Below are 16,540 nucleotides of genomic sequence, written 5' to 3' on the forward strand. Positions count from 1 at the left end.
TCTAACAGATATGTAGAATCTTGCACCTAAGAGAGATAATGCACTCTTTTCATGAAACATTCACTTTTAATTAATTAATTTTTAGAGAGAGGAAGGGAGGGAGGGAAAGAGGGACAGAGACATCAATATTTGAGAGAAACATCGACCAGCTGCCTCTAGCACGTGCCCCAACCAGGGACAAGCTAGGCATGTGCCCTGACCGGGAATTGAACTGGCAACCTTTTTCTTTGTGGGACAACACCCAACCAACTACACCCACCTATCTGGGCGAACGTTCATTTTTTTTAAAATGACCTCAAGCCTAGCCACAAATAAAGTCTCAAATTATACCAAATAATTAACATCTTACAGCTTATGCTCTAATCACAGTGGAAAAGAGTTGGAAATCAATTTTCTTAAAATACTTTCAAAACTGACATCTTAAAACACTGGTCAAAGAAGGAAAATTTTAATATTTATAGCTAGATAAAAATTAAGATGCTACACCATCAACAGCTGTGGTGTAAGATGCTATACCATCAACAGTTGTAGTGGTGTAAGTAAAACTGAAAAAATTTAATAAATGCTTGTATTTAAAAAGACTAAAAATGAATGTGCGCCCTGGCTGGCGTAGCTCAGTGGATTGTGCACGGGCTGTGAACCAAAGCATCGCAGGTTCGATTTCCAGTCAGGCCACATACCTGGGTTGCAGGCCACAGCCCCCAGCAACTGCACATAGATGTTTGTTTCTCTCTCTCTCTCTCCCTCCCTCCCCTCCCTCTCTAAAAGTAAACAAATAAAATCTTTTAAAAATGATTTTAAAAAAATAATGTGCTAAGTGTCTGATTAAGACAAAAGAAATAGAATACTAAACTCAAAACAGAGGAAGAAAATCAAGGAGAGCAGAAAATTTGAAAACAGCAATGATTCAACTAAGAGCACTAACAAAACCAAAAGCTGATTGTTTCTAATACAAGCAAACCTCTGACAAGACAAACCAAGGAGAAAATGAAATAATATCATAAACACCAAACAGGACACGATTATGGATACATCAGAGAATAAAGCAAAAGTAATACTATGAATAATACTGCCTTAATCAATTGGAAAATTAAAGCAAAGTGAACAATTTCCTAGAAAAAAGGGTTTATCAAAACAAATTCAAGGAGAAATTGAAAAGCTAGATAGATATTTCCATCATATACAGAAAATCAATAGTTAAAAATACTACCCACAGACCAAAAAGGGGAAAAAACCACAACAAAATAACCATGACAATGAAAAAAAGAAATACTCATGTCATTTTATGGAGGAATTCTACCCAATATTCAGAGAATAGATCATCTTAATCACATATAAACTGTCAAAGAAGACTCTCAAGCTTATTTTATCAGTCTAGGACGACGACTTTGGGAAAATGGTAGTAACTGTGAGAGCAGAACACACACACACCCAATAACCGCTCCTAGACATCTGCTCAAAAGAGATGTATGTGTATCATTCACCATTAGGCAAGCACAAGAATGTTCTTAAAAGTACTATTCTTAGCAATTTCCACCCTCAAAAAACCCCTACCCAAGTGCTTTCTAATAGAAGAATGGATAAATTTTATAATATTAAATAGTAATGAAAATGAAAAAAATTACAGCATGGGTGGATATTATAAACACAATGTGGGTCAAAAGATACCTTATCAAAAAAGTACATAATGTACAGTTCCATTGACAGAAAATTCCAAAAAGCAGGTAAAACGAGCACTGAAGTTAGGCCAGTGGCTCCCCCCGGGAACAGGTGGTGACGGGAAAGGAGCAGGAGGGGCCGGCGGAGGCTCGAGTGCTCTGCTTCCCGCGGGCTGCCCCAGCGTGTGCACTCCGCAAAGCTTCACTGAGGTGCACATACGATTTGTACATGTCTTTGCATGTGTATTTCAAAAAACTTTTACATAAAAATAAGGAGAAGTATAGCATCAAAAAAAGGAAACCACATTCCAATCTCACTTATGGATACAGTGAAAATATGCAAAAATATTTTTTAGAAAATATTTTAAGTGAATCTAGCAACACGTAAAAAAATTCACCATATCAAAATTGGAGGCTCACTCTCTGTATGCCAAAATTACATCATATTAAAGTCGATATAACTCATGACATTTTCAATTCTACAAGAAAAGATTTCTCTCAAAAGATGCTTGAAAGCATTCAATAAAATTCAACCTATTTAATGAGATACAAGACAGATTAAAATCCAGCAAATATCAGGAACAACATAAAGATGCCTGCTATTTCTATACAAAACTGTATTACAATTTCCAGGTAGAATAATGAGATAACGAAAATGTTTTAAAGATTAAGAATTAGAAAGGCAAAACAAATTTAGTAGTATTTATTGAGGACATAATTATCTACAAAGAAAATTCAAGCGAATTTACAGACAAGTTATTAGTTGTATTATAAAAGGTCACCATGTCACACCGAGCAGAAAGGCAAGGCTGTGTAAGAGGAAACACTGTTTGGAAATTAAAATAAACTTGGAAACAGGGCTCATAGACATGACAACAGTGTGGTGGCTGCAGGAGGGAGGGGGGGTGTAAGGGGGTTAAATAATAATGGAAAAAATACAATAAAAATCAAAAATAAAAAAATTTGGCTCTTACTAATCTTAAAAAATAATGTTGATTTAAAAAACAAACTATAAAAGAATGTATAGATGATACCATTCATGTAAAAAAAGGTCATAAAAAATGAAAAATGTATAAGAAGGACTTTAATTAGTGATTACAGCCGAGGAAGAAGGAGAATGGGATGGGGAAGAATCCACAATGTATACAACTGTATCTGCAATGTTTTATTTTTTAAACTTGGAATTGGTTTCATGAATGTTCATTATTCACTGGACTTTATTTTTTTTCCTAAAGATTTTATTTATTTATATTTTACAGACATGGGAAGGGAGGGTGGAAGAGAGGGAGAGAAACACTGATGTGTGAGAGAGACCTCGACTGGCTGCGTCTTGCTCGAGTCCCAACCAGGGACTAAACCTGCGACCCCGGCACGTGCCCCGACAGGGAATACGACCAGGGACCCTCTCTTTTGCAGTGTGACAGCCAATCAACTGAGCCACTCCAGTCAGGGCTCACTGGACTCCTTTATATGCTGAAATACTTTACAGATACATAATAAAAGTAATAAAGAAATAAACTATGGTAGGGGAAAAGGAAAGCAAATCATCAACTAATACCTAGAGACTGGTCAGAGACAAATTTAAATATTTTACTAATTTAATAAATATGATCATGAAAATGCCATTAATGATCTTGAAGCAGAGTAGGGCAATAATTATTCACTACTCTTTAAAACCAAACTCTATTATTTTTAGAAGTTCTTATACAAAAAATAGTACTTTTTAAAAATGATAGTTTAGGAAAATAGAAGTAGTTACATTTTTTACATTTTATTGGAAAATATCTTAAAATGATCATTTCTGAAAGGTGATTAATAAAACCATATGTACTTATTGTACATTTCAGCTTTCAATCTGTCCCCTGACATAGCACAGGCCTCCCACAGGTGAGTAGGAATGTCATACCACGAAGCATTTGCCCAGCAAGCCCAGGAAAGACGTATCCGACAGGCATTTACTATGGTGGGTGGGCTGGAGTGGAGCGGAGCACAGTGGAGCGGAGCAGAGCTGTGAGGGGCACTTGACCCAACTTCATACTCTCAGACACACTCGTACTTAACCCAACGTTAGCAGTGACTAACAGGGACTAAGTACTCACTAAAACTACAATCTGGATATACCAAAAGTCAGACACTACATTTTAGGGAAAGATTCAACTGCTCAATTACAAAATGTAGATCAACTTGAAGAAGCCCAAACATAATTTTAAAGTGGTAGCACATTCATTTTTAAATTTTGAAATGCAATAGTATTACAAAATATCTACCAAATTGGATGTTTTCACCAGAGTTTAAAAGTACGTAGTTCATTTTGGTAAATATATATCAATTAAAGCAACAGTTTCTTTTGTGGACAGGAAAGACCAAAATGAAACCAAACCAAACAAAACAAAACCTGAATGCTTTTCAAATGTCTGTACTGTCTTCAAGAGTTCTATATCTTTAGTGGGTAGTTTTTTGTTTTCTTCTTTTTAAGTACAGCAAAGACTTAAAACCACTGCCTTCCTAGCAGTGTTTGTGTAATGTCTGTTATTACCTGGGGGACTGTACTCAGTGAGTCATCAGTAGGCACAGCCAAAGAGATTAACTCTTTCATTGTTATTTTCAACAAATCCATTCTGCCTTTCTTGGGTTCAGTTGCCAACAGTGCCTATGGAAAAACAAAGCAAAAATTAACAGGGCTCTTATCCTGCTGCTTCCCAGAATCAACCTCAAAACGCAAAATCCCTTTCATAGAAACGTGTGGTATCCTGCAAGTCCATTACACCACGTGCCCTTGAGCAAGTAGTTTAATCTCGTCATTCCCCAGAGTCTTCACCTGTAAAATTAGGTAAACGTGGTATCATGGAATCTTTAAGGTCACTTCTAGTTTGCTTGTTAATTACGTAATTCTAAAAGGTGGAGAATGGCTCTTGTCGACAACTCTTCTATGATTGTAATTAGGTGGCAGGTCTCAAGTAAACTAAGCAAGTCAGTTCTAGTAACAAATTTACCCAACAAGAAAATACTCCTTACTTAAAAAACAACAACAAAAACACCTCAGTGTTAAATTTAAGAATTTGGAGACTCCCTGCAGATCGATCAATTATTTAACTCTTCACAAAAGAGTTTCTATCTGGAGGACTATCAAATGTAGCACTGGAAACTCTGTGGGACAAAGGAAAATACTACAAACTTGAAAAGGGATCCTGTATTTGAATTTTCAAGAGCTGCTTCTTTACTCTGTGCCTAACATTTTGCCAATGTTCAATGAACATAAAAAAAGGACATCAAACCATTTGAGGCAACAAAAAGGAATGAAGTACTGACACATGCTACAACTTGGAAACATGCTAAGTGAGGCCCTGGCTGGGTAACCAAGATGGTTGGAGAATCTTCCCTACATGCCAAGGTTGCGGGTTCAATCCTTGGTCGGGCACATAGAAGAATCCACCAAAGAACACATAGCTAATTGGAACAACAAATCAATTGTTTCTCTCTTTCTTCTCTCTCTCTAAAAAAATCAATAACTAAAAACTTTTTGAAGAAAACATTATGCTAAGTGAAAGAAGACAGACACACAAGGTCACATATGATTCCATTTACAAGAAATGCCCAGAACAGGCATACCTGAGGAGACAGAAAATAGATTAGTGGTTCTGTAGGGCTGTGAGGAACAGTGGTATGTCTTTAAGTGTGCAGCTACTGGCTCCCATGAGTGAAAAGTTTCAAGTGACTCAGTTTCTTTTTTTTCTGAGCACTTATAATCCATAAAACACTTGAAATAAAAGATATACATGCAAAATAGGTTTCAGAGAGAAATTTCTCACAGTATATTTATGCTCAGAAAACATATGCACTATTTTTTCATGACCGTTCAAAAAAAACTATTAGTCTACAGGAAAGGAAAGCTCCTGAACTACATAGGCAGTGTCTTCCCCACAGCTAACACTCAGCAGAGGTTTCCACCAGAACAGGAGTATAATTTTATTGGTAAGTGGTGCTAAGGGAAATGGGGTCTCTCCAAGCAGATCTTTCTAATAATTCAGATTTTATTTAACTAAAATAAAGAAGAAAGCTACACGCAATTACTGAAATGTCTTCTGGGAACCATGGCTTTGCCCCCCAGGAGCTGTGTGTATGCAGTATGGCACTCTACCCAAGGAAAGGCTAATAAAGGGCCACATCCTGGCCACTGCGACCAATACTTAGTGCGATGTGGGGACCAGAGGTGGGGTGAGCCCACAGCACAAACATGCAACAAGACCTTGCCATTGCATTAACATTCGTCCTCAGACAGATGAACAAGGGGAAAATACACTAGGTCAGAATGAATTCCAGATAGGAAAACAAACCACGATGACCCAGAATGGGTCAGATCAGAGAGGGACTGATTTCTGAAAGTCACCAAAATCTATCCAGCAGAACTAACGGTCTCTGAATCAGATCAACAACCTCTGCTGCCCATTGCCATAAAAAAAAAATCATGACTTTGGGAATTTGATGGAAGAATAAGAAGGAGAAAGGAAAAATGTAGGGGCACTAAAAACCAGAAACTTCATTTTACTTATTTTCATTGTTTTATTATACCACCCTTATTCCTGAATTCTATCTTACTGAGTATTAAACAAAGACTTTTTCAGGTCAGAGTCTGATTTAGTATCGTGAGGACTTTGGTTTTATTCTCTGGAATCACAAAGGTGATAGTCTCTTAATTTCAACATTGTGAAAAAAATACTTTCCTATCCAATAGCAATACCTAGGTGTGCCGATATGGAGCAATCTTCAAGATATTGGGTTGGCCAAAAAGTTATTTTTCCCCCATAAGATGGCTCTAGTAGCACTTAGTTTCTCTAATTTCATTGGAAACAATTCTGTTGGATTGTATTGTGACACCTGTCATATCAGCATGCATTAAAACAAAAAACAAAATAACTGCCCTGGCTGGTGTGGCTCAGTGGATTGAGTACCGCCTGAGAACCAAAGGGTCACCAGTTTGATTCCCAGTCAGGGCACATGCTTGGGTTGTGGGCCAGTCCCCAGTTGGGGCGTGTGCGAGAGGCAACCAATCAATGTTTCTCTCACACATCAATTTCTCTCCCACTCTAAAAATAAATAAATAAAAATTTCAAAAAAAAAATTGGTGAATTTTTGTGTAGTTATTTTAATATTGAAGATGGAAGAAAATAGCAACATTTTCAGCACGTTATGCTTTATTATTTCAAAAAAGCTAAATGCACAACTGAAACAAAAAAAAAGATTTGTGCAGTGTATGGAGAAGGTGCTGTGACTGACCAAACATGTCAAAAGTGGTTTGCAAAGTTTTGTGCTGGAGATTTATTGCTGGATGATGCTCAACAGTCGGGTACACCAGTGGAAGTTGACAGAGATCAAATCAAGACATTAACTGAGAACAGTCAACATTATACCACACAGGAGATAGCTGACATACTCAAAATATCCAAATCAATAAAGTTATTGGTGAAAGTGAAAAGTGAAATGTGATTTATTTTCCAGAAAAAAAAATCCCACAAACTTTATTTTGGCCAACCCAATATAATGTTAAATGAAAAAAAGCAAGGGGCAAAGCAGTATATGTAGTACGCTTTCACCTGCGTTAAAACGGCAAACACGCTCACACACTCACACACACACACCTATCGGAGAAGGGTTTGGAAGTCAGGCTGCCGGGGCTCAAGTTTTAGTTCCACTCTTACTGTCTCTGTGGCCTTTGGCAAGTCACTTAACTTTTCTAAGTTCCAGTTTCTTCACTTATAATATACAGATGATAACAAGACCTATTTTACAGGGCTTGAGGAAGGATTAAATGAGATAATATATGTGAAATCAGTACTTATAAATGTTAGCTGCTATTAGCATTATTTTATACATGGACATTTTGTGGAAAGATTCAAAAGAAACTGTTAACCCTGGTTGCCTATAGAGTCTTAAGGGTCTTGAAATGGGAGGAAGACTATTTTCTTTCTAATTAAAAAAAAAAGGCAACATGTGCACTTCTTGGAAGTGAGCATGAATGTGCCACAGAAATGTCTGTCTACTTAATGAACAGGCAGAAATCTATACCACCCTCTGTTTATTCCAAGGTTGACCTCTGAGAGAGTTCGTTCCAAGAACAGATCTGTCACGGGAACATACTGTCCACACATTAAAACCAAGCTACAAGTGCTATAGTACTGAAAAGACTGAAGCGTCTCTTATGCAATGCTCTCTTATATGTCCAGGGGGTTAGAATACGCTATTATCAAGACAACCGGCTCCGTGGTCCCGTGGATATAAGTACCTGTATGTAGAAAGGAATTCCAGCACTGCGCCTCGTAGCACAGAGTTTAGATGAAGGATCACTGCATTTAATTTCCTCTAAAACATTCCATAACCACTGTTCTGGAAGCTTTTGTAGACTCACATTAGGGCATCTAAAAGGCATATATAAAGCAAACATTTGGAATTATCAGGTACCAAAAGTTAAAAGTACAAACTATTTATACATATTAACACTGTTAGAAAAGAATACATATCCTTACATTTTGGAGGGAGGAAAACTAAAAAATGCCTCACTTTCTACTTTTCACCTACTTTCCTCTTTATTATGTGTCTTAGGATTCGAAGCTATTAAAGATTCTATTCCCACAAAAGCATATGAAGACTGTATCTTGTGTGCAAAATAAGCTTTAATACCTAGGCTCATACTCACACTCAAAACGTTCTGTGGAGATGGTTAACCAAGCTCTCACAGAGGTTCCACACCATGGCCAGACTCCAGAGTGGCAGCAAAGAGAGTGAAACTGTATACCTTATGGTACCTGATGTCCTACATTTATAGAGGTTATACATACTCAAAGAAAACACATTTTAAAGTACATTTTAGTGACCGCTTTTATCTCTCCCAAAATGTGGACTATCACAAATAAGTATTTCAACCAGACCCTACAGAAAATTCATAAAGCATGGTATCTGGGAAGAGGCATAACCACTTCGAGGTTACTTGGATATTACCTCAAAGTGAAATCCTGCTGTTATATCAGGTGTTATTCTGGGTGCTTAAGAACACTTAATTTTTTAAAAAAACTTTTAAACTTAGGCCCTGCCAGATTGTGTGATATTATCCTATAGTAAACTCAGTGGTAAACACAATTATTTTAGGAGGGTCATAATTGAATTTAACTAAAATTAATATATGAAAATAAAAAGATAAAGTCCAAAGGAAAAATGTAGCAGTCCCCTTTACCCACGGGGGACACATCCTAAGGCGCTGGGTGGACACCTGAAACCATGATACTACTGAACCCCACGTTCACTGTGTTTTTCCTGTACACATACCTATGATAAAGTTTAATTTACACATTAGGCACTGTCAGAGGTTAACAACAATAACTAATAATAAAGTAGAACAATTATTAACAATATACTGTAATAAAAGTTGTGTGAATGTGGTCTCTCTCTCAAAACACCTTACGGTATCATAAACACAGCGAGGGTGTGCTGGGCAGAAGGACTGTTGGCGTCCTGGATGGGATGGAATGGGAAGGCATGAAATTTCATCATGCTGCTCAAGATGGTGCACAATTTGAAACATGAATTGGTTATTTCTAGAATTGCCACTTAATATTTTCAAACAGAAGCTGACCACTGGTAACCAAAACCCAGAAAATGAGACTGCAGATAAGAGAGAACTAAGGCACTCTGTTTTGTAAATTGAGGAAGACCTTCTGCAGAAAAGTAACAGATTTCTAATACGCAGTGAGAAATAGATCTCTTAAAAACAAAGTGGGATATTTTTTCCTTTCTTCTACTTCAGTGTAAGATAGACAAGTTCAGTTTCTGACTAAACATTCCAAATAGCAACTCGAATTTAGTTTGGGTCTTGCATAGCACAAAATACATATATGTAAATGCTACTCTAAAGGAGGCATTTAAAAAAGTTTGACATGGGCCTAAAAAATATTATTTCAGCCATACATGTTACAATCAAATCTCCCTAGTCCCAGCAGACTCTCTAATTTTAAAGGTTTTGTTTCAGCATGGCTTAAAATCCATCCCCTCACCCTGCTTCTTCCCACTAAACTCCCCCTCAGCCACCCAAACCGGCCATCAACAATCTGAATCACAAAATTAAAAGAAATTCAGAGGCACAACCACCAAATGCAAAGTGTGAACCTTGTTTAGATTTCAACTTAAACAAAACATATGTAAAATGATATTTTCAAATAATAAAGAAAATTTATATATGTACTACACATTATATGATACCAAGAAATTGTTTATAGGATGAGCCAATGACATTGCGGACATGGAAGAAGTGTCTGCATTTTTTTACAGTTGCATACTGAAATATGTAGGAGTGAAAACAGCAAACCAAGAATGTACTTTATTCAGCAAACCACAATGAAAAGGATAGATGAAGCAAATGTGACAAAATTTTTTTAAAGATTTTATTTATTAATTTTCAGAGAGGGAAGGAAGGGAGAGAGAGAGAGAGAAAGAGAGAAACATCAATGTGGGACTGCCGGGGGCCGTGACCTGCAACCCAGGCATGTGCCCTGACTGGGAATCAAACCTGCGATACTTTGGTTTACAGCCCGCACTCAATCCACTGAGCTACACCAGCCAGGGCACAAAATTTTGGTAACTATTGAATCTGGGTGATAGATAAAGGTGGTTCCCTTATATTATTCTGTATATGTGTAAATGTGTTTAAAATTTTTGTTTTATATATGTTTGTATGTTTATATAAACATAAATATATAAATATATAAAATTTATTTGAAAACTCTCATAATAAAAATAATCCTCCTGCACTTTATTTATAGGGATTGAAGTTACTTCCCATCATTGGATTTACATCTTTTAAAATTTAAAATAAATACTTGTGTTTCACGGAATAATGTCTCTAGTTCATTACTAACATTGCCAGCTTGGTATAATCCTCACACAGTTGCCCAATCAAAAACTGAAATCCAGATTCCTCAGGGCAGTACAATGCTAAAGATACAGTTATAGATCACTGCCTTTTTTCACTCATTCTTCACTGTCTTTTAAATATATTAGGATTAATTTACTGCATAATGGAATTTACTGCAAGGAAAAGAGGAAAAAAAGAGAATTAAAGCAAAAGTCATTTTTTTAAATAATCTACTCATTCAAAAAAATGAGGAGACAGAGAGGTGAAGTAACTAAAAACTACCTGATCTAAGATTATAGGTGGGTTTTCTTTACATGTATTTTCTTTCCCACCACAGGACCACTGGCAATGTAGGACTGGCTTACAGATAATGCTGCAGACTAAGGTCAAGTCTCCCAGGGGAACTCACTATGTAAGGGGAAAGAGCAACAGCAGGAGGTGGGGGTTAGTTTCCGGTTTCCTTACTCTCCCATCAAGTACACTAAAATAGCAGTACAACAAATACTAGCTCAGTAGTGCTCCTCAACACTGCCAGCGAGCTGGCAAAACCAAACGATCTGCAAAGGCAGGTCTGGGATCAGAGTAAGCCACCTCACCATGAATCACCATTCCTTCCCTGAACTTACAATGGTGCTTGGCTGGTAGCAGATCTTGATCTAAACTCATTTTCCATCTTGATCAAATTTTCCAGCTTGAAAGGTTGCCTATGACCTAGTCCCAACCCTCCCACTTGAACCTCACCTTAAAGGTTTTTCCAAATTTCTACAGAGATCTTCTGTTCTAGTAAGATTGTTTATGTTGATGGTCCGTCCCATTTCTCCCCCGCCCTCTCTTTATATTTTCAATTCAGCATTTGCTTATGGTTTCCACACTTATTCCTATGATACAAATTGCTGAAACTTATTCCAAATATTACATTTCACAAGGACATTTCCTTTCTTGAAGCTTCTAATGTACTTACAGTAACTACTAGGCACAAAGCGTACAAGGAGGCAGGTCATACAGTCCCATGGAAGGGGCAGAATTTGTGCTGGACCTTGAAGGATTTGTAGGCGGAATGGTGGAAGGTCCTCATATGTAGGGTTAAGGAAGTAGGACATGAGATGACTGAGGAAATAGCTTAAATAAATGCCCTCGAGGCAATTACCTAATTTAGATTCTGGGTTATTTTAACTATAAACAGTAAACCAGGCTTGTTTATTCCCTGGAGTGTTGCATACCAAGATGAAATGCGCCTTGTTAAACTGGGGAATTTGAAAACAAAGGCCAGAAGAATGTTCAGCAAGGTCAAGGCTGGCAAAGTGCCCACTGCCAAGGATCCAGGAAGCTCAGGAACTCTGGGAAATGCTCAAGGCACCAACTCCTGCCATCTAGTCCAGAGATCTCCTATTCTGCTCTGTAATTCCCCTGGATCATGTCGGCTTCTCTGCAGAATACCTAAACCGTCTGGCTTCCAATTTGGACCCGGCAGCGGAGCTTATTTCTGATCCCGTTGCTTCCTAGCTCTGTCTCCCCCAGACCCGTCCTGCCCCACCCCCTGCCATATATAAGAATTAGTTCAATAATAGAAGTCCTACCCTTTTACTAAAATGAAACATGCTATATTTTAGATAAAACCCACTTATCAGTTTTGTTTAAGTTAGCATACTGAAAATATATTTGCCTGTCTATAAGGAAAGAAAAATACACATTTACTAAATGCCTGTTATATATAGATACAACACTAGGCTTTTCACAACTAATTTTACATCACAAACAAACCAGTGAGAAGGTATTATTTCCCCCAACTGACAGACGAGACACTATATCACAGTGCAGGAGGGCAGGCTGTGGAGCCAAGTTACTTAGTTGAGAACACTTGCTCTGCCACCAGACAGCTGTGTGATCTGGGACAAGTTACAAAACCTCTCCATGTCTCACTTTCCTCTCCCATGAAATGAAAATTGTTGGGAGGATTAAATGAGTTTACTCTTGTAAAGTGTTTTGATAAGTTCTTAATAATTGTTTTTTCTTAAGATTTTATTTTATTTTTTTTAGAGAGGGGAAGCGAGGAAGAAAGAGAAGGACAGAAACATTGACGTGTGAGAGAAGCATCAATCGACTGCCTCTCTCACACCCCTCACTGGGGACCTGGCCTGAAACCCAGGCATACGCCCTGACTGGGAATCAAACCAGGGACCTTTCAGTTCTCAGGCAGGCATTCAATCCCCTTAGACACACCAGCCAGGGCTTAATAGTTGTTTTCTAAAATTATTAACTGTTATTATGAGAAAAGCAAGTTTTAAAGAGTTTCAACTGAACTTCTGAAAAAGATGGAACAGTTGGTTTGTATTTTGATAAGACCAACCCCCCAACACATATTAATGATAACCAAAATATACAAGTAGAACCCCCAAACCAAGTAAGCTCAAAAAAAGGGAAAAAGAGATCATTATCTGGGTAAAACAGAACAGAAACACAAAGCAGCGGCTGTGCTGGTACCCGAGATCTGCAGGGTTACAGCTCTAGTAACAGCAGTGACAGCCAGGAGGAAGTCAGTTCTTACCGGGTAACTCACCTTACCCCTAGGAACTGACGAGTTTCAGCAGCCTCCTCTCCCATGGCAGGAGGTTGAAATAGGGCCACTGCCAGAGCTGCCTAGGCTTCAGCAGGAAGAAAAGCCAAAGACCCAGGGAGACTCTTAACTAGGCTGACTACTAACGTGGGGACCAGACAGATCTGTGATATCCCTTGTATCACTGTAGATGGGAGACCCAAAACACCACTATCTGATGTAGTTCCTTGATAGAGAGGAATGAGCCATAAACAAAAAGACAAAACAGCTTCTAATCATAGCCAGCAAACCAAAATCCAAAACATATAAGTTTTATTTACAATCTAAAAAATCAACAACTAGAACACAAATTCACTCCATATGAAACTTATTTAAGATTTTTATTTATTTATTTTTAGAAACAGGGGAAGGAGGGAAAGAAACATTTATGCGCCATTGGCTGCCTTAAACACCCCCAACTGGGGACCCAGCCTGCAACCCAGGCATGTGCCCTGACTCGGAATTGAATCGGCGACCCTTAGTTTTGCAGGCTGGAGCTCAATCCACTAAGCCACACCGGCCAGGGCAAAACTTAATTTTATAGAACAGTCTGATAAAGACCTAAAAATAACTTTAGAATACTCAAGAGACAAATGAAAGAATAACTTCTATTTAAAAAGAGCAAGAAATTATGAAAAACATGCAGTACTCAAGAACAGGCACATATTAAAATAAAAATATTGGAAATGCTAGGAATGAATATGTACTTTCAAAAAATAACAAATAAGATGAATTCTAGAGAATTAATAACTTAGAAGACAATTTTATGGGAAATGCACCTAAAATAGTACACAGAAAGACAAAAATACAAAATACATGTGTATGTATGTATGTGCGTGTAAGTCTGCCTCCCAGAGACCCACATGAAAAGAAATTCTGAAGGACATACTTCAGGAAAGTTAAGTAAGTCCACAGCAGTCTCAAGGTGGTGTCTACTAGACATCTCAAACTTAAAATTCCCCAGACTGAACTCCTGGTCTTTCTCCAAAAACCTACTCTGCCCACAGTCTTCACAATCCTACTCTATGAACAATACTTAGGTAAAAATTCCTGGAGTCATCCCTTCTCTCAAATACCAAATCTGTCAACTTATCTTGTTGGTTATACCTTCAAATTCTACCCAGATTCAAATCACGTTTTACCATCTCCTAAGTCCTCACCAGTACTACAGTGCTAGTGGAACCTCCTAACTGGTCTTTCTGCTTTTACTCTTCTCAACATAGACGCCAAAGTAATCTTTCCAAAAGGCCAGATCACGAGGCCTCTGTTCACAAACCATCTGGTGGCTTCCCATTCTACTCGGAGTGAAAGTCAAAGTCCTAAGTCTTACCCTATCTAGTCCTCAGTGCCTCTGACCTCATCTTCCACAACTCTCTCCCTTACTTACTCTACTCCAGTCACAAATGCTTTACTTGCTGTTCCTTAAATACCCTCAGTCCATGCCTCTGCACTTTTGCACCTGAACTTCTCTCTGCCTGGAATGCTCTTCCTCCAGATATACAACTGTTGATTATAGTGCTCATTATACTTATGAGTATGTTCAAATCTTTCACCCTCGAGTTTTTAAAATCAAGTTAAAAAAGGCAGAGAGAGAGAGAGAGAGAGAGAGCTTAAATAATATGCCCAAGGTTATACAGCTAATAAGTGACAGAGGGAGAATTAAAACATGGATTGACAACAAAGTCCTTGCTTAACAAAAAGGCATTACTTGAAGGTGCCTGCCCTAAATGCTCAGTTACACATTGGCTTGATCTGGCTCATGATACAGATATGATCAACCTTCTTTTATTTCCATCAGTGGATTTAATCCATTCATTTGGAAAAAAAGATCTATGAGGTACCTAGTAGTTGCTTGGCACTACGCTATGCCCTAGGAAGGGAGCAGTAGAAAAAAAATATTCCAAATTATACATAATTCAGAAAGCAAGTTTTTGTGGCTTTTGAATGCATTACTAAATAGTGTTTTTAAGAAAAAACCTTCCTAATCATATTTTATTTAAGTTGTATTTCAGATTGATTTCAATACCTGATATCTACCATCAGGATGGGGGTTAAAGCAGTTTTTGTATGAACTGGGCGCCCTGGATGAAAAGCTAGATGGAGAATTAAAACATCCTAAAGAAACCCACCCAGCAGAAAACCTACTTGTAGCTCACCTGAGGTGAACTGTGTCTCATTCACTTTGGAGGTATTCCAACTCCCTTGGACAACTGGGGACATTTATTACTGTTAATAAACTTTTTCCTTACATTAACCACTGGCCTAAAGAAATTATTTCACCTGAAAACAAAAAGCAACTAATATATTTTAAACATGAAGTACATTTAAAGCCAAAATATGGAGCAAAATTCTCAGAAAATTATCAAGACCCACTTGCCAGGAAACTGGTTATGTGTAACCTCCACTTCATTTCCCAAATAATTAATTACTATGCTGTTATCACTAAAGGCTTTTAGCACGAGAAGAAAATCCTTTTCTCTCCCATAAACACACTTTCATTTTATCAAGTTTAAGAGCAACTCCCAAAGAAAATCCATTCAAATAAATAAGTTATTTGGTCAAGAAAAATAAATATCAGTAAAAACAAAGCTCATTAGATACTGAATGATTGTTAATAAACTTTTTACCTTATCATGATCCCTTATTTCTCTTTCCTTATTTTTCACTTGCTAATCGTTAAAATAATTCTAAGTAACAAACAAAAAATAATGAGTCTACTTTGGGACAAAACTAGAACGTGTCCCTAACCTTGATATAAAGTAAACGACTTGTGTTTACTCAAGTTCAAGATCATCAGTCATCGCCATTGTCATCTCAACGGAAACAGCTATAAACAATAACTTCACAAATACCAAACTCTTAGCCTGGCTATTTAGAATCACACACATACAACCCTCAACCACTGAGTATCACACGTCAGAGTAATGACACACAGGCAGCCAAGGGGGGACATGCTGGTCTGACACACAAGACTTTTATTCCTTCACACAGATGAGAACAGAGGAAACTGAAGCACATGCACCAAACTACATTTAAAAAAAAATTAAAAGGAGTGAGGACTTCAGGGAAAGTAGACAAAAGGTAATCTGATAATTTTAGAATCACCTCCAAACCGCTACCATATTAATGTTGTTATAAGGAGTTCCATTTTCCTTACTCACCCAAGTCCAAAGTTGTTCAAAGCAAAGCTTTAACTGCTATTAACATTAGAAAAGTCAGGCTATTGACTTTCAGCTGGAGTGGGGGGGGGGGGCAATCTACACCCTTCTACTTGGAGCAGCATACCCTTTAGGTTTAAAAGAGAAAAATTATCCACAATGTAAAAAGAGATGTTTGCTTCACAAGCTACATGGTTTAAATACTCCATGCAAGACTGGTCTAACGTTCCAA

The 16,540-nt window shown here is 37.6% G+C and overlaps 1 protein-coding gene across 5 annotated transcripts in view; it reads right to left on the reverse strand.

Moving 5' to 3' along the window:
- THADA (THADA armadillo repeat containing) overlaps nt 1–16,540 on the reverse strand; it is a 287,667-nt gene that overhangs the window by 210,985 nt on the left and 60,142 nt on the right. For all 5 annotated transcript variants that reach the window (XM_028514640.2, XM_036027907.1, XM_036027906.1 and 2 more), the window contains 2 exons: nt 7,939–8,071; nt 4,195–4,308 (listed from right to left, as the gene is read on the reverse strand). In XM_028514640.2, coding sequence (XP_028370441.1) covers nt 4,195–4,308; nt 7,939–8,071 — 247 coding nt within the window. The remainder of the gene's footprint in view (nt 1–4,194; nt 4,309–7,938; nt 8,072–16,540) is intronic.

Source organism: Phyllostomus discolor, chromosome 6 (genome assembly GCF_004126475.2).
Source record: "Phyllostomus discolor isolate MPI-MPIP mPhyDis1 chromosome 6, mPhyDis1.pri.v3, whole genome shotgun sequence".
Classification (NCBI taxonomy): domain Eukaryota; kingdom Metazoa; phylum Chordata; class Mammalia; order Chiroptera; family Phyllostomidae; genus Phyllostomus; species Phyllostomus discolor.